Source organism: Balaenoptera acutorostrata, chromosome 3 (genome assembly GCF_949987535.1).
Source record: "Balaenoptera acutorostrata chromosome 3, mBalAcu1.1, whole genome shotgun sequence".
NCBI lineage: Eukaryota > Metazoa > Chordata > Mammalia > Artiodactyla > Balaenopteridae > Balaenoptera > Balaenoptera acutorostrata.
This window is the reverse complement of record NC_080066.1, coordinates 86,970,180-86,996,218: the sequence shown is the minus strand read 5'-3', so window position 1 is coordinate 86,996,218 and position 26,039 is coordinate 86,970,180. Positions and strand designations below refer to the sequence as shown.

The 26,039-nt window shown below is 39.3% G+C and overlaps 1 protein-coding gene across 3 annotated transcripts in view; it reads right to left on the bottom strand.

Annotated features, from left to right (window-relative positions):
• ATP8B4 (ATPase phospholipid transporting 8B4 (putative)) overlaps positions 1-26,039 on the bottom strand; it is a 305,912-nt gene that overhangs the window by 177,640 nt on the left and 102,233 nt on the right. For 2 of the 3 annotated variants that reach the window (XM_028163557.2, XM_057544467.1), the window contains one exon: positions 21,732-21,790. The exons of the other annotated variant lie outside the window; for it this stretch is intronic. In XM_028163557.2, coding sequence (XP_028019358.2) covers positions 21,732-21,790 — 59 coding nt within the window. The remainder of the gene's footprint in view (positions 1-21,731; positions 21,791-26,039) is intronic. 3 annotated transcript variants of the gene reach the window in all.

Here is a 26,039-nt window from a genome sequence, read left to right as displayed (position 1 = left end):
TTTAAAACAAAGACTATTACAAGAGACAAAGAAGGACACTACATAATGATCAAGGGATCAATCCAAGAAGAAGATATAACAATTGTAAATATTTATGCGCCCAATATAAGAGTACCTCAATACATAAGGCAAATGCTAACAGCCATAAAAGTGGAAATTGACAGTAACACAATCATAGTAGGAGACTTTAACACCCCGCTTGCACCAATGGACAGATCATCCAAAATGAAAGTAAATAAGGAAACACAAGCTTTAAATGACACATTAAACAAGATGAACTTCATTGATATTTATAGAACATTCCATCCAAAAACAACAGAATACACTTTCTTTTCAAGTGCTCATGGAACACTCTCCAGGATAGATCATATCTTGGGTCACAATTCAAGCTTTGGTAAATTTTAAAAAACTGAAATCATATCAAGTATCTTTTCTGACCACAGCGCTATAAGACTAGATATCAATTATAGGAAAAAATCTGTAAAAAATACAAACACATGGAGGCTAAACAATACACTACTAAATAAGCAAGAAATAACTGAAATAATCAAAGGGGAAATCAAAAAATACCTAGGAACAAATGACAATGAAAGCATGATGACCCAAAACCTATGGGATGCAGCAAAAGCAGTTCTAAGAAGGAAGTTTATAGCAATACAATCCTACCTCAAGAAACAAGAAACATCTCAAATAAACAGCCTAACCGGGCTTCCCTGGTGGCGCAGTGGTTGAGAATCTGCCTGCCAATGCAGGACACATGGGTTCGAGCCCTTGTCTGGGAGGATCCCAAATGCTGCGGAGCAACTAAGCCCGTGAGCCACAACTACTGAGCCTGCGCGACGGGAGCCTGTGCCCCGCAATAAGAGAGGCCATGACAGTGAAAGGCCCACGCACCGTGATGAAGAGTGGCCCCCACTTGCCACAACTAGAGAAAGCCCTCGCATAGAAACAAAGACCCAAAACAGCCAAAAAAATAAAGTAAAAAAAAGAATAAAGGCAAACACATTTAAAAAAAAAAAAACAGCCTAACCTTACACCTAGAGCAATTAGAGAAAGAAGAACAGAAAAATCCCAAAGTTAGCAGAAGGAAAGAACATAAAGATCAGATCAGAAATAAATGAAAAAGAAATGAAGGAAATGATAGCAAAGATCAATAAAACTAAAAGCTGGTTCTTTGAGAAGATAAACAAAATTGATAAACCATTAGCCAGACTCATCAAGAAAAAAAGGGAAAAGATTCAAATCAATAGAATTAGAAATGAAAAAGGGGAAGTAACAACTAACACTACAGAAATACAAAGGATCATGAGAGAATACTACAAGCAACTATATGGCAATAAAATGTACAACCTCGAAGAAATGGACAAATTCTTAGAAAAGAGCAACCTTCAGAGACTGACCCAGGAAGAAATAGAAAATATAAACAGACCAATCACAAGCACTGAAATTGAAACTGTGATTAAAAATCTTCCAAAACAAAAGCCCTGGACCAGATGGCTTCACAGGTGAATTCTATCAAACATTTAGAGAAGAGCTAACACCTATCCTTCTCAAACTCTTCCAAAATATAGCAGAGGGAGGAACACTCCCAAACTCATTCTACGAGGCCACCATCACTCTGATACCAAAACCAGACAAAGATGTCACAAAGAAAGAAAACTACAGGCCAATACCACTGATGAACATAGATGCAAACATCCTCAGCAAAATACTAGCAAACAGAATCCAACAGCACATTAAAAGGATCATACACCATGATCAAGTGGGGTTTATCCCAGGAATGCAATGATTCTTCAATATACATGAATCAATCAATGTGATACACCATATTAACAAATTGAAGGAGAAAAACCATATGATCATCTCAATAGATGCAGAGAAAGCTTTCGACAAAATTCAACACCCATTTATGATAAAAACCCTGCAGAAAGTAGGCATAGAGGGAAATTACCTCAACATAATAAAGGCCATATATGACAAACCCACAGCCAACATCATTCTCAATGGTGAAAAACTGAAACCATTTCCACTAAGATCAGGAACAAGACAAGGTTGCCCACTCACCACTATTTTCAACACGGTTTTGGAAGTTTTAGCCACAGCAATCAGAGAAGAAAAAGAAATAAAAGGAATCCAAATCAGAAAAGAAGAAGTAAAACTGTCACTGTTTGCAGATAACATAATACTATACATAGAGAATCCTAAAGATGCTACCAGAAAACTACTAGAGTTAATCAATGAATTTGGTAAAGTAGGAGGATACAAAATTAATGCACAGAAATCTCTTGCATTCCTATACACTAATGATGAAGAATCTGAAAGTGAAATTAAAAAAACACTCCCATTTACCATTGCAACCAAAAGGATAAAATATCTAGGAATAAACCTACCTAAGGAGACAAAAGACCTGTATGCAGAAAACTCTAAGACACCAAGAAAGAAATTAAAGATGATACAAACAGATGGAGAGATATACCATGTTCTTGGATTGTAAGAATCAATATTGTGAAAGTGACTATACTACCCAAAGCAATCTACTATCAAGATTCAATGCAATCCCTATCAAACTACCAAAGGTATTTTTCACAGAACTAGAACAAAAAATTTCACAATTTGCATGGAAACAAAAAAGACCCCAAATAGCAAAAGCAATCTTGAGAAAGAATAAAGGAGCTGGAGCAATCAGGCTCCTGGATTTCAGACTATACTACAAAGCTACAGTAATCAAGACAATATGGTACTGGCACAAACAGAAATATAGATCAATGGAACAGGATAGAAAGCCCAGAGATAAACCCACGCACATATGGTCACCTTATCTTTGATAAAGGAGGCAAGAATATACAATGGAGAAAAGACAGCCTCTTCAATAACTGGTACTGGGGAAACTGGACAGCTACATGTAAAAGAATGAAATTAGAACACTCACTAACACCATACACAAAAATAAACTCAAAATGGATTAAAGACCTAAATGTAAGGCCAGACACTATCAAACTCTTAGAGGAAAACATAGGCAGAACACTCTATGACATAAATCACAGCAAGATCTTTTTTGACCCACCTCCTAGAGAAATGGTAGTAAAAACAAAAATAAACAAATGGGACCTAATGAAACTTAAAAGCTTTTGCCCAGCAAAGGAAACCATAAATAAGACGAAAAGTCAACCCTCAGAATGGGAGAAAATATTTGCAAATGAAGCAACTGACAAAGGATTAATCTGCAAAATATACAAGCAGCTCATGCAGCTCAATATCAAAAATACAAACAACCCAATCCAAAAACGCGCAGAAGACCTAAATAGACATTTCTCCAAAGAAGATATACAGATAGCCAACAAACACATGAAAGGATGCTCAACATCACTAATCATTAGAGAAATGCAAATCAAAACTACAATGAGGTATCACCTCACACTGGTCAGAATGGCCATCAGCAAAAATTCTACAAACAATAAATGCTGGAGAGTGTGTGGAGAAAAGGGAACCCTCTTGCACTGTTGGTGGGAATGTATATTGATACAGCCACTATGGAGAGCGGTATGGAGGTTCCTTAAAAAACTAAAAATAGAACTACCATATGACCCAGCAATCACACTATGGCATATACCCTGAGAACACCATAATTCAAAAAGAGTCATGTACCACAATGTTCATTGCAACACTATTTACAATAGCCAGGACATGGAAGCAACCTAAGGGTCCATCGACAGATGAATGGATAAAGAAGATGTGGCACATATATACAATGGAATATTACTCAGCCATTAAAAGAAAAGAAACTGAGTTATTTGTAGTGAGGTGGATGGACCTAGAGACTGTCATACAGAGTGAAGTAAGTCAGAAAGAGAAAAACAAATACCCCATGCTAACACATATATATGGAATCTAAAAAAAAAAAAAGTTTCTGAAGAACCTAGGGGCAGGACAGGAATAAAGACACAAACGTAGAAAATGGACTTGAGGACACGGGGAGGGGGAAGGGTAAGCTGGGACGAAGTGAGAGAGTGGCATGGGCATATATACACTACCAAATGTAAGATAGATAGCTAGTGGGAAGCAGCCGCATAACACAGGGAGATCTGCTCAGTGCTTTGTGACCTCCTAGAGGGGTGGGATAGGGAGGGTGGGAGGGAGATGCAAGAGGGAGGGGCTATGGGGATATATGTATACATATAGCTGATTCACTTTGTTATACAGCAGAAACTAACACACCATTGTAAAGCAATTGTACTCCAATAAAGACGTTAAAAAAATTTTTTTTTGAAGATTGTCAGACTAAACATTGTCATGGTCAAAGGAAATGAATAAGACCCATGTGTCACCAAGACTTGGACACAGAATGGAGAACGTGTGACTGTGTGTGTAATGGTGTCTCCGTGTCACACTATGACACCAGCTAACAGGTCTTGTCTCCTTACACATGCCAAGCACTGTGCTGAACACTGTACATACATCATCTCAGGTAATCTGAAAATTCAGGGAGCTGTTACAATTTCAGCACCATTTTACAGATGAAGAAACTGAGGCTCAGAGCAGTTCCAAGGGTTGCCCATAAGAGTTATGCTTCATAGAGTCATGTGTTCTCCCAAATGGTATGTGTTTCCTGGGAAATGAGTCAGAAACAAGGAGTCCTTAGACTCTCTCTTGATCAATGAACTCACTGACCCTCGTAGAACATTCTTCAACTGGTGAAGAAAAGAGTCTTCCTAAACTAAAGCACAGTGAAGTGTGCACACTAATCCAATCAGCTAGAGTAGTCGCTTTCAGCCTTTTCAATCTAGGGAGAATGTCACAGGGCTTGTCTAGGGAGTGTCATTTCCCATCTAGACCTCAGAATCACAGACAGTGGCAGCAAGCTTTCAGAATGGTCTCAGTCTCGCCCCAAAGCAATCTGCCTGACAATGTCATAAACCTTGTTCTGTTTTCCACTCTCAGGCCTTGGTTTAGTGTTCCAGCATCTTAAAGACTGTTCTAGAGCTAGTAAGTGGCCTATGAATAGTAATATATCTACAAAAAACTAATATTGGACAATCACCAGGGGAACAAAATAAATTTCCCTCTGACATTAATTTAATCACACTAATTTTTTTTTCTCCAGGGTGTTTAGATGCATACAATATAAAAGACTTCTAAATCGTTCCAGATAAAATGTTAACTTTTCTATTGTGACTTCTGAAAAAGGACTAAAAATGCTCTTAAAAGTATACAGAGGGAGACAGATCTAGTATACGCCTTCTCCAGAGAGATAAGAGGTAAAACAAAAGAAAGGCATAGAAAAGAAAAAAGAAGTCAAATGTTGTATTTCAGTGGGACTTTCACAGGGCATCCCTAATGATTTGTTTGTCTGCTAGTTCTGCTTTTCCAAAGTTCTTCTATGCCTCCCCCTTGAAAATCTGCTATCTGCTGGGGAGCAGGCCTTCAGCTTTGGCTCATTGCTTCATCTCAGTCTAGGGCTTTAGAGGCCTTGGACGACCAAAGTGGGCATTTCTTTGAGTTGATGTGGGGCGGGCTTGCTGAACTACAACGGCGCCTTTGGATAACTTAGTGCATACAAACCACTTTGTTTATTAGGACTAAAAATTAGACCATGTAGTACAATCCGGGAACTAGGCCAAATTTCAGGCAGGACCTCAGCATTTATGACAATAACAAAGGCACAGTGGAAAAGTCCAGTTAATGAGGAAAGGCACCCATAAAGAATTTCCCAAAGGGCCAAGGGGTTATAATAACATACTACATATAGTCTAATCCTTCCTAAGACTCTACTTCTTATGCTAGGGTTCTACACAAATAACACCAGCTCTGGGGACGTATGCTATTTTCTCCTGAACCCCTGAGGATCAGATGAGAAATGTGTGCAGCTCTGAGTTCTCACCCTCTGCAGGATGCTGGAGCAACTGGGACCCCTGGCCAATTCATGGAGGTGTCCTCCTCCAACATTCTAGGCTTTCCTGGCCTCCAGCCCATTCTCATTCAGGGTAGGATGATAAATCTAAATTTAGACAAACCCACACTACCTGGCTTTGTGATTTTGTTGTTGTTGAGTGGTGCTTGTTTGGGAATAAAGGTACTGAAGGAAAAGAACAGAGGACAAGTTGGGAAAGAGGGAAGGAAAATTGTCTACATGGAATGGGGGAAGAGAGAGGCTTTAAAACCATCTTCTATCATTAAAACACAATAACAATAATTTATAAATAATGGAAGTGTCAATCTTTTATTTTTTTGTGATATTTAATGAGTTTTCATCAAATTTGCAAGTTTTGCTTAGGATGGCTTAGGTTAAAATAAAGACTAAATTTGCTTCTGGTAATTGGCAATGGGTTCCCCTAATGACATACATCAAAGTAGGCAGGTGTCCTCTGTAGGAGCTGACAAATAGATTCATTAAGAAGCTCAAGCTAGTGCTGAGCAGAGCAAGAACTGCCAAGATGTGAACAGAGAAAATGCACAGTGGTTTCAAATGTGAGTCTCCAATCAAAACTCACTAGGACATATGGGGAGGGAGAAGGGTAAGCTGGGACAAAGTGAGAGAGTGGCATGGACATATATACACTACCAAATGTAAGATAGATGGCTAGTGGGAAGCAGCCACAGAGCACAGGGAGATCAGCTCAGTGATTTGTGTCCACCTAGAGGGGTGGGATAGGGAGGGTGGGAGGGAGGGAGACGCAAGAGGGAAGAGATGTGGGGATATATGTATATGTGTAACTGATTCACTTTGTTATAAAGCAGAAACTAACACACCATTGTAAAGCAATTATACTCCAATAAAGATGTTATAAAAAAAAAAAAACTCACTAGGACAGATACACTAAGTTTCTGAACTGATTTGCAACTGAGCTGCTTCTCAGAGGAGCAAGTCCAAGAACCAGGATCCAGGGCAAGTTACAGTGGGCATTTATTTATTTAGTAGTTAATGATCCACCCATGCATCCTAGCTGGGGAGGCCAGCTAGGAAGTGTACAACAGGGTACAAAGCTGCTTTGAAACAAAGCAGACCAGATCCTTTCCCCTGCTCCCTGAATAAATGAATGGATGAATGAATAAGGGGCTCCCAGCTGCAGCACCCATACCTTCTCCAACATCTCATCCCACATCCTTCAAATTCCTCTTCCACATTCCTCCTTCTGATTCACTCCACCTGGGGTAAGTGTTCAACAGCAAAGGTCACCCAGACCCTTATACAAATGTGCTGGTTTGGGGGAGGAAGAAGCCAGAGAGGTTGATGGATTTGGCAGAACAGAATCAGGAGGCATTTCATGAGAATGGAAGACTGCTCTGTGTCCCTCCCATGGAGGGTCACCAGCGGCACCAGAAATAGGACAAGGAAATTTGAAGGGAATAAAGGAGGAAAAACCTAAAGGTGTGACTATGGCATGTAGCCTGAAGCCTTTTCGGGAAACCGGTTTTCCCAAAATGGTTACTGTTTATAACAACAAAGGATATCAAACCCATTTCAGATATTATCTTCCCTCAATAGTCCCTTCCAGTGAGATGATTTGCTTATATACTCAGTAAGGAAAGTGACATCCAGAAAGCCAGAAAACACTTGCATAGGCCATGCCAGAGTCAAGGCCCATGGCACAATGCAGGCTTCTAGGAAATTTTCTGGTTCCAGACCTGAGGAAAAGCCCCCAGGGGCCTGTGGTTTAGCTCCTTGAAGGTTGCTATGAATGAGTCGTATCTACCTCTATGTACCTCACCCCTGTGCCAAGAGCAGAGCAATTCCTCAGTAATTTTTGTCCCTAGTAATTTAATTTGTAATAATACTTAAAAATTTTTAATAATAGTTGTGTTTTTTAAATAAGTGCACGAATAAATGAACAAATAAGAAGTTCACTGTTGCAATGATCCAGAGAAACCTCCTACCAAAAAAAAGTTCACACCTATTAGTATATGCCTGGCAATGTGCTAAGCATGGGGTAGGGGGTGAAGGAGGATACAGATGCATCACTTTGTGTTAAACACTGTTCTCTGGCCACTGTCCTCCATTACAACCCTAATACCCAGGGAAAACAACACATTAATTTCTAACATGTCAAGGTGAGGAGGATATCCTTCCTATGAGAAAGATCTAGGAAACAAGAAAGCACCAGGCAACTAGGCAGACATGGGGAGTAAGATTTGGGCAAGCAAGCTTGAAAGCAGGAGATGTGACAGTCTACCCATAACTAGCTTCAGCTGAAAGCACTTCACTTACCATTAGCATATAATTGAGGAAGGGGCTTATTACAACCTACAGTGCTAATCACTGCGAATTCAAACTGGATTTTGCATTTGTAACAAAGCCCCACAGTTTCCCTGAAAATGCGACTGAAATAAGACAAGTTTCTGTTGCAAAATTACAACATAATATACTTTCAACATATGCCTTCTTACTCATGACAGACACACACAACCATTTTGACAGGAGCTATTGTAAAGAAGAAGGAAGAGGCAGAGAACAGAAGGAAAGGGAGGGAGGAAGGCAGACATGTCATAAAGAAAGGAGTTACATATGGAAGAGGACAAATCAAACCCCAAACTTCAGATGCAGAGATTAAGAAGGAAGAGCCTCCTTGCATACCTTGTTTCAGGAAATCTTCAAGAGCTTCTTGAAGACCTTTTCCCCCCAAATCTAAGTCATATTCACCATAGAGAAACAACAATCCAGGGCTTCCCTGGTGGCGCAGTGGTTGAGAGTCTGCCTGCTAATGCAGGGCACACGGGTTCGAGCCCCGGTCTGGGAAGATCCCACATGCCGCGGAGCACCTAGGCCCGTGAGCCACAATTGCTGAGCCTGCGCGTCTGGAGCCTGTGCTCCGCAACAAGAGAGGCCGAGATAGTGAGAGGCCCGCGCACCGCGATGAAGAGTGGCCCCCACTTGCCACAACTAGAGAAAGCCCTCGCACAGAAACGAAGACCCAACACAGCCATAAATAAATAAATAAATAAATAAAAAATAAGATCATTTCCAATCTCTGTGACACATAAAAAGTGCAGTTTTCTGGGCGTTTTCCCCCTCCCTCCATTCCAACTAAATTACACACTCCAAGTCGGTTTAAAAAAAAAAAAAAAAAAAGAAACAACAATCCAATGAATAAGGACTGGGTAAATGCTAACTGTCCCAGAAGATAACTGAAAAAGGAAAAAGGGAGAGCTTGGAGTCCTGAATCTGAAAGGTGGCTCTACATTTTACCAACTAAGTGGCCTTGGAAAAAAATTTTAGTCCCGCCAATCTTCAGTTTCCCCATCTGTAAAATGTGAGTAATAATATTTACCATGCAGAGTTGGGAAGATCATATGAGGTAATGTATATAAAAGCACTAGCACTGTGCTTCCTAATTAAATACTTTTTTCCCTCCTCACCTCTTTGCTCTTGCCAGAATCTTCAGGGCACCCCTAACTGAAATAAGAATAGAGGATCTGTCCAGTGCTTCTGAAACTCAAATGTGCATATGAATCATTTGGGTTCAAATGCAGATTCTGACTCAGTAGTTTTGTGATGTGGCCTGAGATTCTGAATTTCTAACAAGCTCCAGGGGAGAAGATGATGCTGATTAGAGGCTCGCTTTTCAAGAATCAAAGTATTAAATAGCCTCTAAGAGTTTTGATAAATACAAATTTCTATGATATAAGAAAGGTACATGTATTTTTCAAAAGGCTATGCAAATAATTTAGTGACATTCGTACATATCCAAAAAAGTCCCATTTGTCCACTATAGATGAGGAACCTTGTGAGATACTTGATTTCACCAGTAGACTATGGAGCGGAATCAACATCAGAGCTAAAACACTGAAATGCCTTACACCACTGCTTAGACTATAGAAAGAAAATGTCCTTTTGACTCAGCTGAAGATATTTTTCTAGATTTCTCATTCAATCCTTAGAAAAATACATTGGATGAAAATAAAAATCAGAGATTCTTCATGCATTTTCAGTTAAAGCTCTGGCAAATAAAAAGATCAGATCAAGCATTAAGTTGGAAAACAAAAGACCGTGGAAGAAATTCCACAGGTATGTGGAGGCATGGGGGAGCATGGCAGGAAGAGAAGGGGAAGAGGGCAGGAGGAACCCTTTTTTAAAAATGAAAACATGCAAAATGTAAAAAAACTGACCATTTGCACAGGAAATAACATATAGGCCCTGTATAGGTTCAGGAATTTATTTATAATTATTTGTTCATAAAGCATAAATTCAGAACTATTCCTAATGTCAAAATACTTTAGTTATTTTTAATAATCACACATATAAAATTCACATTTGAATTAAACAAACAAAAAAAATTCAACTGCCTTTCATACTCAAAACATTCAATTCCAGAATAACCTAGAACTTTTGAAGGAGCACATCATTTTCTTCAGTCAGTTTAGGTTTAGATCGACTTAAAGGGGACTGGTACTGGGCTTTCTGAGTAGCCAATGATTCCACAAATCCAGACAAGGGTTCAAAGTGCAGTGCAAATTAGTAAGTTTCCAAATCAAGTTAGACCATTTTTATACTATATAAATGCAACATGGTATATTTTTCAAAAGACATTTGTTAACAACATGAACAAGTTTTTTAAAAAGAATTTATCTCACAAAGCACCGAGCTGATCTCCCCATGCCATGCGGCTGCTTCCCACTAGCTATCTATTTGACATTTGGTAGTGTATATAAGTCCATGCCACTCTCTCACTTCGTCTCAGCTTACCCTTCCCCCTCCCCATGTCCTTAAGTCCATTCTCTACGTCTGCCTCTTTATTCCTGTCCTGCCCCTAGGTTCTTCAGAACCATTTTTTGGGGTTTTTTTGTTTTTTTTTTTTTAGATTCCATATATATGTGTTAGGCATAGGGAGGGTGGGAGGGAGACGCAAGAGGGAGGAGATATGGGGATATATGTATATATATAGCTGATTCACTTTGTTATAAAGCAGAAACTAACACACCACTGTAAAGCAATTATACTCCAATAAAGATGTTAAAAAAAAAAAGAATTTATCTCTTATTAGAAAATTATCTCCCTTACCCAGATATAGTGAAAACATTAATTGTAAGTCTAACGCATTCAATTTTATACTTAATATTACAATGTCTTGTACTGTTATTTCATTTCTGTATATAAAATAATCTCAAAATCCCAAGGGGATAGTAAATCCCTGAGGAGCTAAGACCCTACCTTATACTTTTTTAAGTCTCTAAAGGATTTAACAAAGTGATAAACAATTCCTAATTACTCAATACAAGCCTGATAAACCCAATTTTTTAAAATGCAAAATAATACATGAGGGAAATGCAATTCCATTTATCAGAACAAACAGGAGCTAATGTAATTGTTAGTAATTCACAACACAAACAAGTAATTTCCAGTACGTAACTTCGAGAAGTACATTTGCCAGAGAAAGATAGGCCCTAGCATAAATATAGATTTTTCACATTTTTTAGCATAACATCTTTGTGCAGTTCATTAACTTTTCCATATCAGAGAGTGAGGGAGAAGAAAAAAAATCAAACATTCTTTTAGCTTATTTTCTCACCTAGAAAAGTCTGAGCAGTGCTTTCTCTGCCAGACATTATGAAGTCCAGCCCATTTGTGCTCCTAAACTCACAAATGTCTTGCTTATAACAATGGCGTTTTTGTGGCATTTGGCCTACAAGAGTGTTTAAAATATTGCAGCACAGGACTTTGTGGTTTGCAAGAATCATAGAAACATGACTTGGAAAGGAATCTTCAAAGTTCAATTATTCATTCCATCCTTCTGCTTCCATATAAAAGTTATCTAAACCAGCAGTATAATAGATTTAATATTTTTTAAAAGGCTCTCTGGTTTTTAAGATAGAGAGCAATAATATAGCATAATTAAACAAAAATTGGGTTGGCAGCCAGGACAGTTAATTATAGAAATTGGAAACTAGTTAAGGCAACAAGACATAATTATTAATGGCCCAATGGCAACCTGTTAGGAGGTATGATACGGCACATGACTCTGTCCTCAACTGTGTTGTGCTCAATATTTTAATTAAGAGCTTATATTGGTGACTCTTAACCTGGTTGCTCATTAGAACCACATGGGGAGATTTTTTTTTTTAATACCAATGCCTGGACTCCACCCCCCAGAGCCTCTATTTTGATTGGTGCATTGGCTTAGAATTCAGTGAAGATGCAGAAGACATGTTCGTAGGTCCACATGTGACACAGCAGAGTAAGGCCTGTTCTATGACAAACAAGATGCAGAGATAAATGTGGCACAGTCCTGATCATTAATAATGAAAATGAGATTAATAGGAGATTAATAGGAGTCAACAATCACCAAAAAGCCAGAGCAATCTTGGGCTGCATTAATAATCCTTCTACTTCAAGCTGATCAAATAACTTTTGGAACATTGCTTGACTTTGGAGCAACCCACTTTAAGAAATGATAGCAAAGCTGAAGCTCTTTGAAAAGAAAGGGAATTGGAGATGATTGTTCTGGAGACTAGTCTACTCAGTGATCCAAACATCAGAAGGGTTGTCACATGAAATAGGAGACACATTTGCTCTGCTTTGGCCTCAGAAGAAAAACTAACCCAATGGCTAATAAAGCAAAAGAAGACCAATTTGGATCAAATGATGGACAAACTGTCTAATGATCAAAACTATGCAAAGACAGAAAAGGCCCTTTTCAGAAGTGGTGTGTTTTCCTCTTCTAGAGGGATACAAACACAGACTGGATATGTCATCACTAAAAATTCTGTGGAGAGAAGTTGGTGGAAAAGCTTTAAAGGATAATTCTATGCTGAGATTCTATGATGAACTTCAGCTAACTTCCTTACTGTACCAGTCAGGCTTTCCCATTTGTATAAAACAATTCCTCTTCCATGCACTTTTGGGCTATTGGGACAGAATGATGTCACCACCTGCAGCATATCTAGATTGTACCTGGACAGTCACATCTATAATGAGGTGACGTTGATTCACAGCAAACTTTACAACCAAAGAGCACACGTAAAACCCAGAACAACTAGGGCTGCTAGAGATGTCAAATCAGGGTATCAGCAGGTAGAGATGTAGATCACCGATCTAGATATAAGAATCTGACTGCTGTTCTGTGCTTCAAAGAACAGTCTCTCACCATTCAAGCCAGAACATTCTTACAAAGATATACACACATTCTTATAACTACAACCCTTCCTACATGCACATAAACATGCAACACGCAAATATTTATATATATGGCCCCTAATCAACTCCTAGTATCATTTTTAAATTACCTCCAGATTTAACTTTAATGCCTAAATAGTTTACTTTTGTAAGACACTGCATATAGAAAGTCAGATATAAAATTCAACAGTAACCTGAGCACAGGTTTTATAATAGTAGACATGAATTTGAGACTACATTGTTAACACAAATGATTTGATTAATCTTTCCACTACAGAACATAAAATGTGATAGTTACTATCTTTTAATAATATGAATCACAGAAACAAACTATCTGGTCCAGTAAAGAAAATTACAAAACAGTGTTAAAAACCTTGATACCGTTGGGGTTGTGGTTTTTCCGTTAGCCTCTCAACTGTTACTGAACTTGCCCAATGTTATCCACGTGATTGATTTATGGATTACTTTCATAAACCATTTTCCAACAAAGGAAACTGCAGTTGTAGTTCTTGCTTCACACAGAAGTTTACTTTCCTTCCTGCTCCATCTTTTCATTTCTCAGTCTTAGTTTAAATCTGTCCCACCACAGCGAGGCTACAGCAGAGCTCCAAAATTCTAACACCAAAATTAGCTTATTTTAACTCTTAATTCCAATTACACATTGTTTGGAAACTTTTAAATTTTATATCATTGCAATGAATAAAGTAAAAGTAAAATAAATAAATAAATAAACCTAATCTACATGGCTTTATTTGAAACTTACTTCACAGAACAGATGGAACGGAACTAGTTTATGAGGATGCTTAAATTATCTCAAGCCTGGAACAGGTAAATGACAAACACTTCAGAGTTTCAGAGCTTAACTGGATTTTTTAATTACCTTAACGTGCCATTTTAGAACGTTTAGGAATAGGAATTCAGAGGCTAAAACAAAAGATTAAAACAGATCAACCAAATCAAGGAAACCAAAAAATCAGACAAATGCTTAGCCAAAGAATAACACTATTTAAATAAATCAGATGTCAAAAAGATAAAACATTTATACTTTTAAAATCCTGAATCTAGAATGAAAATGAATTTGAGAGATGTCCAAAAATTATCTTTTCTCTTCAAGTAATTATTTATAAAGAAAGATAAAAACCTCTGTCATGTAGAACGTAGAATAATTTACACGGATATTAACAGCACCCAAAACAGAAGGCATTTCAATGTTTGCTAAAAAGCCATTGTTACTATAGTAACGTCACAATACAAAACACGCAACAACCAACAACCAGAAACCGATAACAAATGTAAGTTACTGGCACTTTCCACAACTAATTCGAGCTTGGTCACAGAGTTTGTCATCATCTGTACTCTTTGGTTGGTGCAGAAATTGCTTTGATTATCAGGCTTCTTGGTGAGGATCTACAGCATGTTGGCAGTGCAACTATGCTACTCATGAAAAAAGAAAGAGAAATCCAAATTTTCCATCAGGCCAAGGATTAAAGCAGGACTAGGATGTGTCTCAGCATGTGGATATGCCAAGAGTCTCCCAAAGAAAACGTTTAGAGTTTTACCTTCCCACAGGCTTTTTGTACTTGGATAGTCAAAACGTCAGAAAATTGATTCAAAAATGTTTCACTTCATTTCAATGAGCCTGAAAGCTTAAATACTATTTCTCTTTTTTACTGCAAATTATTAATGAAGGGGGCTATACCCCACTCCCTTCTTTTTTTGCATGTTTTTTCCCCTGCCCTCTGACTTCCAAACCCCGGACTTTTAAAAAAATTTAAACTGCTTTCTTCAGGTCCTCCAAGTGCTTCCTTCTGACTTAAAGATGTTTTGCCTTAGCTCATGAGCGCCTAGCATCAGATATGGTTTCCCGCCCGCTGTTCCCTGAGGGGCTCCACCCTGCACCCCACCCCACCTCAGCTTTCGTCTCACCCTTTCTCTGCTTTCCTCAGCTCTCCACTGCTTCTTGGGCTCCCTCCCTCCCCCTTTAACTGTGGGGGAGTTTCTACCACCACACTTTCAGCCATCCAGCCTTCAGTTCTATTTCTTCTCCTAGCTTTAAGCACCTCCTTCCAATGGATATCCTTAATCTACAACTCTAACCCCACCCAAGTTACATTCCATATTAACCTGGGCATTTCAATTTGGATATCCAATCTATTTAATCCCAAGTGCTAATAACATCCTTTTTCACTCTGTTGACTACTCAGCTCCTGAGAGCCTATTACCTCATATTCAAATTCTTTTTTTAAACAGTCAGGTCTCACCTACCTGAACTATCATTTCCCATGACACACCCTAATTCCCACGAGTTAGATTGGACTTCGGGACTTTGCTCCTGTCTCTCGTTCCTAACAGCGGTGGTACAAATAAACAAACGAGGCTCGAATCATTTCCCTTTTCCTCTGGTGACACTTCCTCAAATACTTCACTCACCCTTCATTCCCCTAACACTTAACAGGCCACAACACACATGTAAAATTTAGCATTACCTTTTCAGTATTACCTATTGTCAAATTCGTTCTTATGTCCTGGTCTCCTCTTCTGGAGTAGATTATACATGCTCCTTGAAGGTGGAAAGCAAAACTTATACCCGCTTTTTTAATAACCCTGGTAGCACTCAACACATTGCCAGTCTAAGCAACAGGGCCTTCTAGCATGCAGTTTGGGGCCCACCTAAATATACCCTGCCCATCCCAGTTTCCTCATGTGTTTCTACTCCTTTGAGCTTCACACTCTTTTTGTTCATGGCCTCAAAACCTCTTTGGAAAGTGATTAAGTCAAGAAACACACATGTTACTAGGCATAGAGCAGGCACATTGTGAACATACTGAATTTTAAAAATCATTTCTATTAAAAAAAGGGACTAGGACTCATCAATTCACCCACACACACAGGAATACAGGTTTTATTGTTATGCCAGTCTGGTCTCAGAGGAACACAGACACATCATTATAATGTGGGTCTAAAGAGGTCCGGTGACTGTCCAAGCTCACACACCCAGAATCATGGGGGGCCATAATTTTTTACTCCACTCAAACCACTGATTCTGAGTTAAAAGAGAAGTGACTGTGGAAACATAGAAAGCCCCATTTAAGTGGGTGGGAGGGACATGGAAGGGGCTCATGCTGAAGGGCATCTTGGTGGCATCATTGTAACACTGACTGCTAAGAATCAGCCATATTGCCACATTGAATGAACACTTTTTGGAAAACCCAAATGGTCATTGTTCTACCAATCACAAAAATCATAAGAGCAACAAGAGCCTCCATCCAATAACCATAATATCAACAAGCCATCTCAAGATTCTAGGAATGAACTAAGGTGTTCGAATCACAGTTTTTGGATGGAAAGCTTTCTTTCAAAGCATCCAAGGGCTTCCCTGGTGGCACAGTGGTTGAGAATCTGCCTGCCAATGCAGGGGACACAGGTTCGAGCCCTGGTCTGGGAAGATCCCACATGCCGTGGAGCAACTGGGCCCGTGGGCCACAACTACTGAGCCTGCGCGTCTGGAGCCTGTGCTCCGCAACAGGAGAGGCCGCGACGGTGAGAGGCCCGCACACCGCGATGAAGAGTGGCCCCCGCTCGCCGCAACTAGAGAAAGCCCTCGCACAGAAACGAAGACCCAACACAGACAAAAATTAATTAATTAATTAATTTAAAAAAAAAAAAAGCATCCAAAACTACTTGGTTAAATTTTCACCAACTTATATAAGCCTGTACACTTCCTGAATAGGATCAATAATTCAGCTCAGGAAAAAGCCCTTTAGAAACTTCCCATCTACCTTCGTGCATGAAATACATTCAGACAGAAGTTGTTAAGTGTTCACGTTTACTGAACTTTCTGAGTTTGAGGCAGGATAAGTTTCTCAACACTCAGACGAGTTCATTCCCCTTCTCAAATTCTGTTAGAGTTCAAGAGAATTGAATGGGGGTAGGGTATGCCTGTGCTGATGTGAGACATAAAAATAACAGGAGCCAGTGGGAACCAATGTTTTCCAACATTTCTTTATTTCTTAATAAAGTTGGAAAATAGCTATAATTAATCCAACACTTTTTCTGACATTTTTTGACATCGACACATTTTAATACAACTGTTTTCAGTACTTCTACCATTCACTCTGAACTCCTTTTAATAGGGATCATGAGGGGCTGTCTGGCTCGCTCTCATGTTTTTCTAACATTATTAACATATTTTAATACAACAACTGTTCTCATTACTTCTATTATTCATTCCCATCATTAACCAAGAAAACTTTGAACTCCTTTCTAATGAGAATAATAATTCTAGCATTCGGCTCACTCTTCCTTCACTCTCCAATCTCACTTTGTGTTACACATCTTGGCAGTCTGAAATCCCACTTGTTTTATGTTTTCCACCTTCCAGTTTTCACAATATCATGTGTCACTTCCCAATTAATTTCACTTAGAATCATTAACCTTGTCTTTTGTGTTCTAAAAGCTTTATCTTTTAAAAGCACTTTTGATCATTTTTTAAGCCTGTGCTATGTCCTATAAAGTGCTTTGAAGCTTAAGGGTCTGTTGATAAATTAATGTCCTCTAGGTATTGAAATATCTTCCTTCGGCCTTCAAAGAGAACAGTTTGCTTGGCCAGTCTTTGTGTTTGTGGAAATCATACCAGTTATCTGAGCTTTGTGTAAATTTTTCTCCCAAGTTCTCATCTACAAACGCTAAGGGTAAGATTTAAGGTCATTCTTAGCCTCACATTTGTAAAATTTTATATCTCCTTTATCTGCCTTTGTCTTCTGAGTATAAAAACCTTACCAGCAGGTATGTAAGAGAAGGAGAGGAGATTCAGAGGATTTGTTTGGGGGTTTTTTGTTGTTGTTGCAGTTTGTCTTTCAAGATTGGTCAAAAGAACAGCAGGGTATCATGGAAACAAAACAGGCTTTGAATCTGGCCAGTCTAAATTAGAATTCTACCTATTAGCAATGTGACCTCAGACAAGTTACTAAGTGGAACTCCACTACAACCCTCTGGGTTTTGTGGAAGATTAGTTATATGTGTAAAGTACCTGGTACACAGCTAGACTCACAGCTGTAAGAATGGGAGCCATTATCCAGCTGTGTGACCTTGAGTAAGTCACTTAAGTGAGATCTCTGTGCATCAATGTATTCATATACAAAAGTGAGATAAGTAAAGTGCTCTCTTCATAGAGTTGTGAGATTAAATTAGTTTAATATAATACAGTGCTTAGAACCCTGCCTTTCAGATGGTAAGCACCATATATGTGTAAGCTACTATTATTATTATAACTAACTTTGTTATTATCATCACTGTTAACCATATATCTGTCAATATCCACACTGAGAGTGTCAGAAATATTTCCTGAACTCATCAAATGCTTTGCACAGAGTAGGTAATCAATAAGTATCTCATCAAATTATTATCATTGCCATATTGCTTATTCGGCAGGTGCAGGGGGCTGTTCTCTACAACCACAGTTGTTTACACTGTTAATCTTCTTGCTTTAGGTGCATTTGTATCTCTGCTATTGCATTCCCTGCATAATTTATCAGCAACTTCCACACATTCAGTATCACAGATTTGCTAACTTTTCAGCATGATATCTGCTGCAAAAAGTTTACAACTTTAGCCAACTTCTCAGTATCTTCTGAACATTATTTTCACTGATATCTTACTTTATCCAGTACTTTATAGGGAATCTAAAATTTATCATGCATACTTGCCCACAGCCATGTTAGGTTAAAGAAAAAATCCATATAAAAGGTTTAGCATAGAGCCTGGTACATAGTAAGCATCTAATATATATTAGCTAGTCTTACTATTATCGAATATTTATATAAATTAATTCATTTAACCCTTTGGTAGATAATCCTATAAGGAAAATTCCCCATTTCACAGGTGAAATTAATGATATGCAGAAAAATAAATAAATCAAGATCACAAGTTAGCAAACGAGAAAGAGAAAAGATTCAAACTGTGGTCTATCTTATCCCCAAACACTCTTTTCACTACATTCGAGGAAACTTCACCATTTCTCCTTTCATCTTTTTTATAATTTTCAGTTTATTCCCATCTCCTTTGCAGCCTTACGGGGGAATACTACTTCATCAATTATTATAAGCATTCTTGCTGAGATCTGTTGGGGTTTCTTCAAATCCATTTCCATTTGCAGTAATACCCTTTAAACTAGGTAAGACTGAGCAAAAGACCCGTGGGTTCTGCCTTCCTTAAAAGGATAGTCCACGTATGACGTGCTCAAAAATCCTTAAAAATCAGATAGATATAGATTCAAATCCCATCTCTATAAAGACCAGCTCATAGAGTCATTGTGTGTTCCTCTACTTCAGTCTGTTCAGTAACTATGAAATAGGTACTTTTATTATCCCCAATTTGTATCTGAATGGGCTGAGGCTGAGAAGGGTTCCACAGCTCACTGTCTGGCCAGACATCCTGTTGGGATTTCCCAAATCAACACACCACCAGCCAGGTCTAGTGGGGACCCTTGCTCATTCTAGGAGGGCCTGGCTCATCCCCTCTGAGCCACGGTAGGGGTCATTAGACCTGAGATACTCATGCCCCTCTCTGCTCTGCACCTTCCCTTTCTCAACTTTTGCTGTCATTCTTGGTTTTGCCAGCCCATAATGGGTTTTGGTTTTTTCCTTAGTATGTTTTAACTCCGAGACAAAGCTGCCTTATTCTGTCTGCTGTAGCTGCAGAAAATTGTTCCACTGCCTTGTCATTGTTAGGAAGCCCAACAGAAAACCCAGCCCCAGCTACACACCTGTGTGCTTTTGTTCAATATCATGCAAGCTCAAGAGAAAACCATCTCTGTATCCTTGGCATGTTATTATTAAAAGAAAGATCAAAAGCAAATGTGGCAAATGGTTAACATCTATTAAATCTGGGTGGTAGGCACACAGGTGTCATATTATTCCCTGTACTTTCCTCTAAGTTTGAAATATTTCATAAATTAAGTAAAAATAGCTATAAATATAAAAGACTGTATCATCTTACAAAATGCAGACAAAATATGGCTTTCCTTATCTAGTTACTACTCACAGAATGAAAATACCTCTTACACGTTGGAAAATAAGGATAAAGCCAAGTACGTAAATGCATAATTACCCAGTAGTAGATTACTTATTACTGGGTTTTTGCCCCCAAGGTCTTAAAATATAGACATCTACTCCTCTGATTTAGGGTTTGGTGGTCAAGGCTTTCAAGGGTCATCCTCTAGAGCTAAAGAACTGGTGGTAAAATGGAGAGAAAGGCATGGGGCCAAGTCTGGTGATGACCAGAAGGGCTAAATGACCAGCAGTCAGGAGGCTGCACAGAGTGGCATTAATCACCATGGAGAAAGTAGTCCCCGGTCCCCCCACCCCTGGCAACAAAGCATATTCATCAGCCTCCTGCGAGGGATTCCTTCTCTCAAGGACAGATTTACCTGAACCAAGCTTACCAAGCTAACCAAGACTGATGAATAAAATCAGGGTGCCAATATATTACTTTAATGAGAAATCTGTCATAGAGGCAGTGTGCTGACTCCCTGTAGAGACACTTACATTGAACATCAAATTATAATCACAAGTTTACGTGATTATCACAGTATGAGAAAAGAGGGGTTGTTAGCTACCTCTACTGGTATCAAGCTACAATAGCCCAATGTAGCCATCCACACATATGGAAAAACACTGCCAACAGGAACTAAATACTAAAAATAATCCATTGGCCAAAATTCCCTCTCCTCTAGCTAGTTCCTAGTTGGAGACTGCCAACATTTGCCCCATGACACTCACATTTCTATGCCTTGATAGTCATCAAACCCCTCTGTGAATTGAGACTTTCTTTCATTAATGTGCTGGTATACTCAATCACAGCAGGTCTTCTAGGCCACATGTCGCCCACAGCATCAATTCTACCAGTTATCTTTCTTAGAACTTATTTAAAAAACTTCATGTAGCAACTTAGGTTGAGTCAAGGAAAGATGAGGAGATTTTTATGAGGGCCCATGAAATAATTTACAAAGTGCTCACCAGAGTATCCCAAGTTTCTAGACTAGTGCCAGTCACTTAGTAGACTCTCAATAAATATTTCTTATGGGAATGAAGAAAACTCTAGTTAAAAAAAAAGTAGTTCAGTACAAGCTTAAAGATCACACATTTTAACTAATCATTCTCACTGCTCACTTGATAAATATAATCATTCAGGTCTGGGAACTTTCTCCTACATGCACTTTTCCACATTCAGCCTGAGTTGCTTTGAGAAAATCCCCAAATGTTATTCATCACCCATCAGACACTATTACCACTTCCGTCACCAAGTACTACCATGGAGGCCTGCTTTCATAGCATTCTTACATTATTTGAGTGCCCAATGGGCACCAAGATGAATTAAGCATAAATTCTTGAGAAAGAAGATACTTCATCTTATTCCCATACCAATATGAATACCAACCACTCAGCGCAGAATAGAAAAAAATGTATAAACATTACTAAAATCTGAATTTATGGAAACATATGGCACCTTGGTATTAAAATGGGCCAACAAAGTTTTTAGTGAAATCAAAGTTCTAGAAGGCAAGAATCCTACTATCCTTAAGATCAGACCTACCCCAGCATGTGTATGCTATGAGTGTTTTACTCACTGTGTACTGGTACTTCTCATTATATTCACGGTCATTGGCTTTTACTATCCGTTCCACTTCTAAAGAGAGAGAAATCAGGTATGAAATTAAATTTTCAACCAAAAGAAACATACAACTCTTTAAACTAATATCACATAGGTTACTTTGATTGTCATCAAGGTTAGAAGAATTCTTTCTTTTGAAATTTGAAGGGCATTGGTTTTTTTCCAGCCTAAATGTTGGAACGTGTATTGGAAAATCCCAAAATGGAAAGCTGAAATGTTTTTCATTGTCTTTCTGATGCCAGCCATAAAGCAAAACAGTATGTGTCTCCAGTTTCTATATCCCTTCAACTCCACAAAGACCCCTTCTGTTAACTTCAAGTAGTTCCTAAAAAAGAAGGAGCTGCTAAAAGTCAAATGCCACACTGGAAAGGAATCTTTTTTTGTTTTTGTTTTTTTGCTTCAGAGTTACAAGATATAACATAGCCAAACAAAACCATACTGAAGTGGCCTGTGAGGTCAGTGACCTTATAGTCACAGAGCCAAAGGTGATATTTCTAAACCCATGCATATTGAGAGGAACTTGACATTATCAGGGGACTGAGACCTACCCTTAGCTGGAAGTGGCCAAAAAAATAAAATCTCTTCTGAAAGCAAATGTAGAGTTCCGGTCCAAGGTAGCAACTTAGGAAGATCCTGAACTCACCTCCTCCTATGGACATACTGAATGTACAGAATATCTGGAACAATTTCCTCAGAACAAAACCTAGAAACTGGCTAAGAGACCCCTTCACATTGGGCAAACAAGAGGGAAACCAATCAAAGCAGGTAGGAAACGCTGAGACACAACCTCACTATAAACCCCACCCTCAGACAAAGCAGGAGGCAACTCAAAACCCAGAGCTTCAACCCGAGGAGCAAAGTGTTCAGACCCCACATCGGGCACCCCCACTTTTCAGACAGGTGCCTGAGAGACAGCCTCCAAAGCATCTGCTATGAAGACCAATGGGGCAGGGCTGTGGCTAACTGAGGAAGAGCTCTTAAAGTGCCCTCAGGCAGACTCACCCCAGGGCCCAGCACAGAAGCAGCCCTTTGAAAAGCACCAGAAAAAGACTCACTTACTAATTTTAAAGCATTGGTCTAAGGGGCACGGACCTCTGGGATACTATCCAGGGACGGTGGCTGGTAGGTACCATCTCCCTGCTCTCCCTCTGCCTTGCTAATGCGGACGGGCGCCATCTTTTTTTTTTTTTTTTTCCTCCTTTATTCCTTTTTTTCTTTTTTCCCCCTTGTCTTTTTTTTCTTATTTTTCTTTTCTTTTCCTTTTCTTTTTTTTTTTTTTATTTTTACTTTCCACTGGGTGCCGTCTTTGCACTCCCACTCTGCCACACTGCAGAGCCCCAGGATCTCCTGGATGGGAGCGTCAACACACACCTGGTGTCCCAGTTTTTACATCTGATGCTGGTTTTCACAGCTGCCACCCAGGGAACACTTCTTGATTGCCTGACTCTGAAGCCCATGGGCTTGTGTTTCTGGATCCCATGGGACTGTAACAATCAAAGATTCTATTCTTGGCAGACTACCACCCCCAGGGCACTGCACAGACAGCTGACTGAAACACATTCTCAGTCTTTCTGAGAAAGAGGCCTGTTTGCACATCCAAAAGCTTTGGCCTGTGGGGCAGGCTTCTGGTTTGGTACTCTTACAGGGGACTATGGAGAGGGTCTCAGGGAATGGAGGCCAATGGACACAATCTTTGTTCTCTCTCTCTGCCTCGCTCCAGCTCACCAGGATCTTCCAGAAAGGAGCTTATACCCTTCGCTGGTGCCCCAATTTTTCTGGCTACTGCCAGGGGACACTTCTATATCACCTGAACGCAAGTACAAATAACAAAACAATAGGACAACAAACCCAAAGATTATCATAGTGCAGAAATTAAAATTTGTAGAGGGCAAGAAAAGACAATGCCCCAGAAACACCAGCAGAGCATGTTCTTGTAGTAAGGGTAGCATGTTCTTGCTCCGTGTTTACTTAATCTAGAGTTGGCAAAAGGGTAACGGTGGAATAATGAAAGTTATGGAGGGAAGATCAGCCAAGTAACCAACAGACATCAATGTTGGACTCTCCTAGTAACTAACTTGACCATCTCAACCTGGGAGTCCCTTAATCCCACAGTTCCCCACCTGGGTAAGTGACAGGTTGTAAAAAGTATAAGGATGTGGTAAGAGTCTGACTTTAGAGAAGGTACATACAACCACAGAGATAAAGGAGACTGGAGAGTGGACAGTAGGGATTAGGAAAGGAAGAGCAAGAGAAAAGCAAAGAGAAGGAGAGCTGGAAGTAGAAGGGAGATGAGAAAGAAGAGGGACATGAACAGGGAAAGAAGGAAGATAGGAGAATATCTTACCACCTGCTCACTGTATACCAGGCACCACAAGTTATAAGAACTGATTCCTTTTTCCCAAAATTCCAAGAGGAATCTAAATGTCTCTACAGTCCCTGTGGCTCAGCTTTCAAGTATGAAGTTCACCTCTGACGACTGCTCCTGACAAATGACATCCTGTCTTTGATTATGTTTGGGCTCCTACTCTTTGTAGAGTGTTTATCTGTTTGATATCCGCCTACATGGCTTCCTTCTTTACCATCTAATAAAGTCAGTTCCCTGTGTATAACTCTGAAATTGAGAACCCACCAGGAAGCAACCTCTCAACCAACCATCCCCTGAAATAAAGATTTCAAAGTCTGACTGTAAAAGCATCATCTTCTCTCATCATTCCCCAACAAAGAGCAAAAATATCAAAGCCCAAAATGGAATTTTGGAGACTGAGAGACTTAAAAGCTTAGAAAGCTAGAAGATTTGTTTATTCATCCCCACCTTAACCCAGGTATAGTAAAACTGCCGACAGGAAAACAGTGGATATTACTTGGGTGGGTGGAGGGGTCTCTTCTGCATGGCGAAGGCTAACCTGGCCCACTGGCCTCCTGCATGTAATTTACAGATTAACTTTAGTTTAAATCAAAAATCAGACGTGCTAATTTGTATGTTGATGGCTTTAGTTTAGAGCATATACATTCAGATGATGATCATTTTTAAATTTCACATTTATATGAAGCACACCCAAGCATAGAATTCTATAGTTCTGTGTCTAATTTTACTTATTCCAAACACCAGAATCTTGACTCCTGTCCAGTGTCTCCATGTAACCACCCTCCCCAAGGACTAAGAATAGCCCTTTCCCAAAGTGGCCAAAGGAGTAATTTCTGTGCTGGGAAAGTTTGGATCCTCTCCTGGGTATCCACAGTGCTCTTATCCCATGAGACCTTGTCAGAGCCAGGATGTTCTCTCCTCTTTTTGCTTCTAAAATCTTCTTATTAAGACTTCATCTTTGTCTCTATACTTCCATTAAGTATTATCTTTCTGAACTGAGCCTTCATGGATAAATTCTGGGAGAAGATTTTCCATCCCTTCACTAAGCTCTGCAAAATTCTGGCTTTGGGTTTTAAATGCCTACAGTTTTCTGCCTTTAACCTGAATATGCTAGGCCTGAACTGTCTTTGTAGGAATTCACATTCTTCCCTGTGCTACAACAGTGCGTGAGGAGATATAAACCCCTGTTGGCAATAAGTCACATCCTGCAAGAAGGGGAAGCTGAGCACAAATCCCCCATAAACAACGCCCACTATGGATTGCTCAGAGGTTCAATGACTTAATGCCCAACATTTTGTAGGCATCCTTCCAGGTGTGAGAGGAATGAAAGGAAAGTGCTCATCAAGGGATTTATGAGTTAACAGAGTAAGCTCGTCCCTGCACAATTGGTATCACTACATGTGTCTGGTTCCAAAAACGAGTAAAGTGATACACATGGATGTATAAAATATAGTAAACCAGAGTATGTTTACAGTGGAATGAAAGAACTTCCAGTTCAAGTTAGCATGTCCTTCTACCTCCCTTACCTCTCAGGTCCCACTGAGATGACAGAAAATATTTTTTTAAGAATAAAAACACAACAGTGCTGGAAAATAAGAATGGGGCTATCAGAGGCTCATAAATTTTAAAGGAAGTCTACAAAATAAAATAGAAATCAGATGGGATCAATTTGACCAAAAAAAAAAAAAAAAGATAGGAACAATGCTAGCCAAAAGACTTAGAAGAGTTGTTTTCCCAATGGAGCCCCAGAGAAGTTCCAAATTCAGCCAATAAATACAAAGATTGAGAGTTTGATGTAGATAGGGTGACAGTCCCAGTGATGCCTAATGTCTTGGCAAAATAATTAATAGGGTGGCCTTTTACTCTCAAAAGTGTCTCAGTTTGGAACATAAATTATCT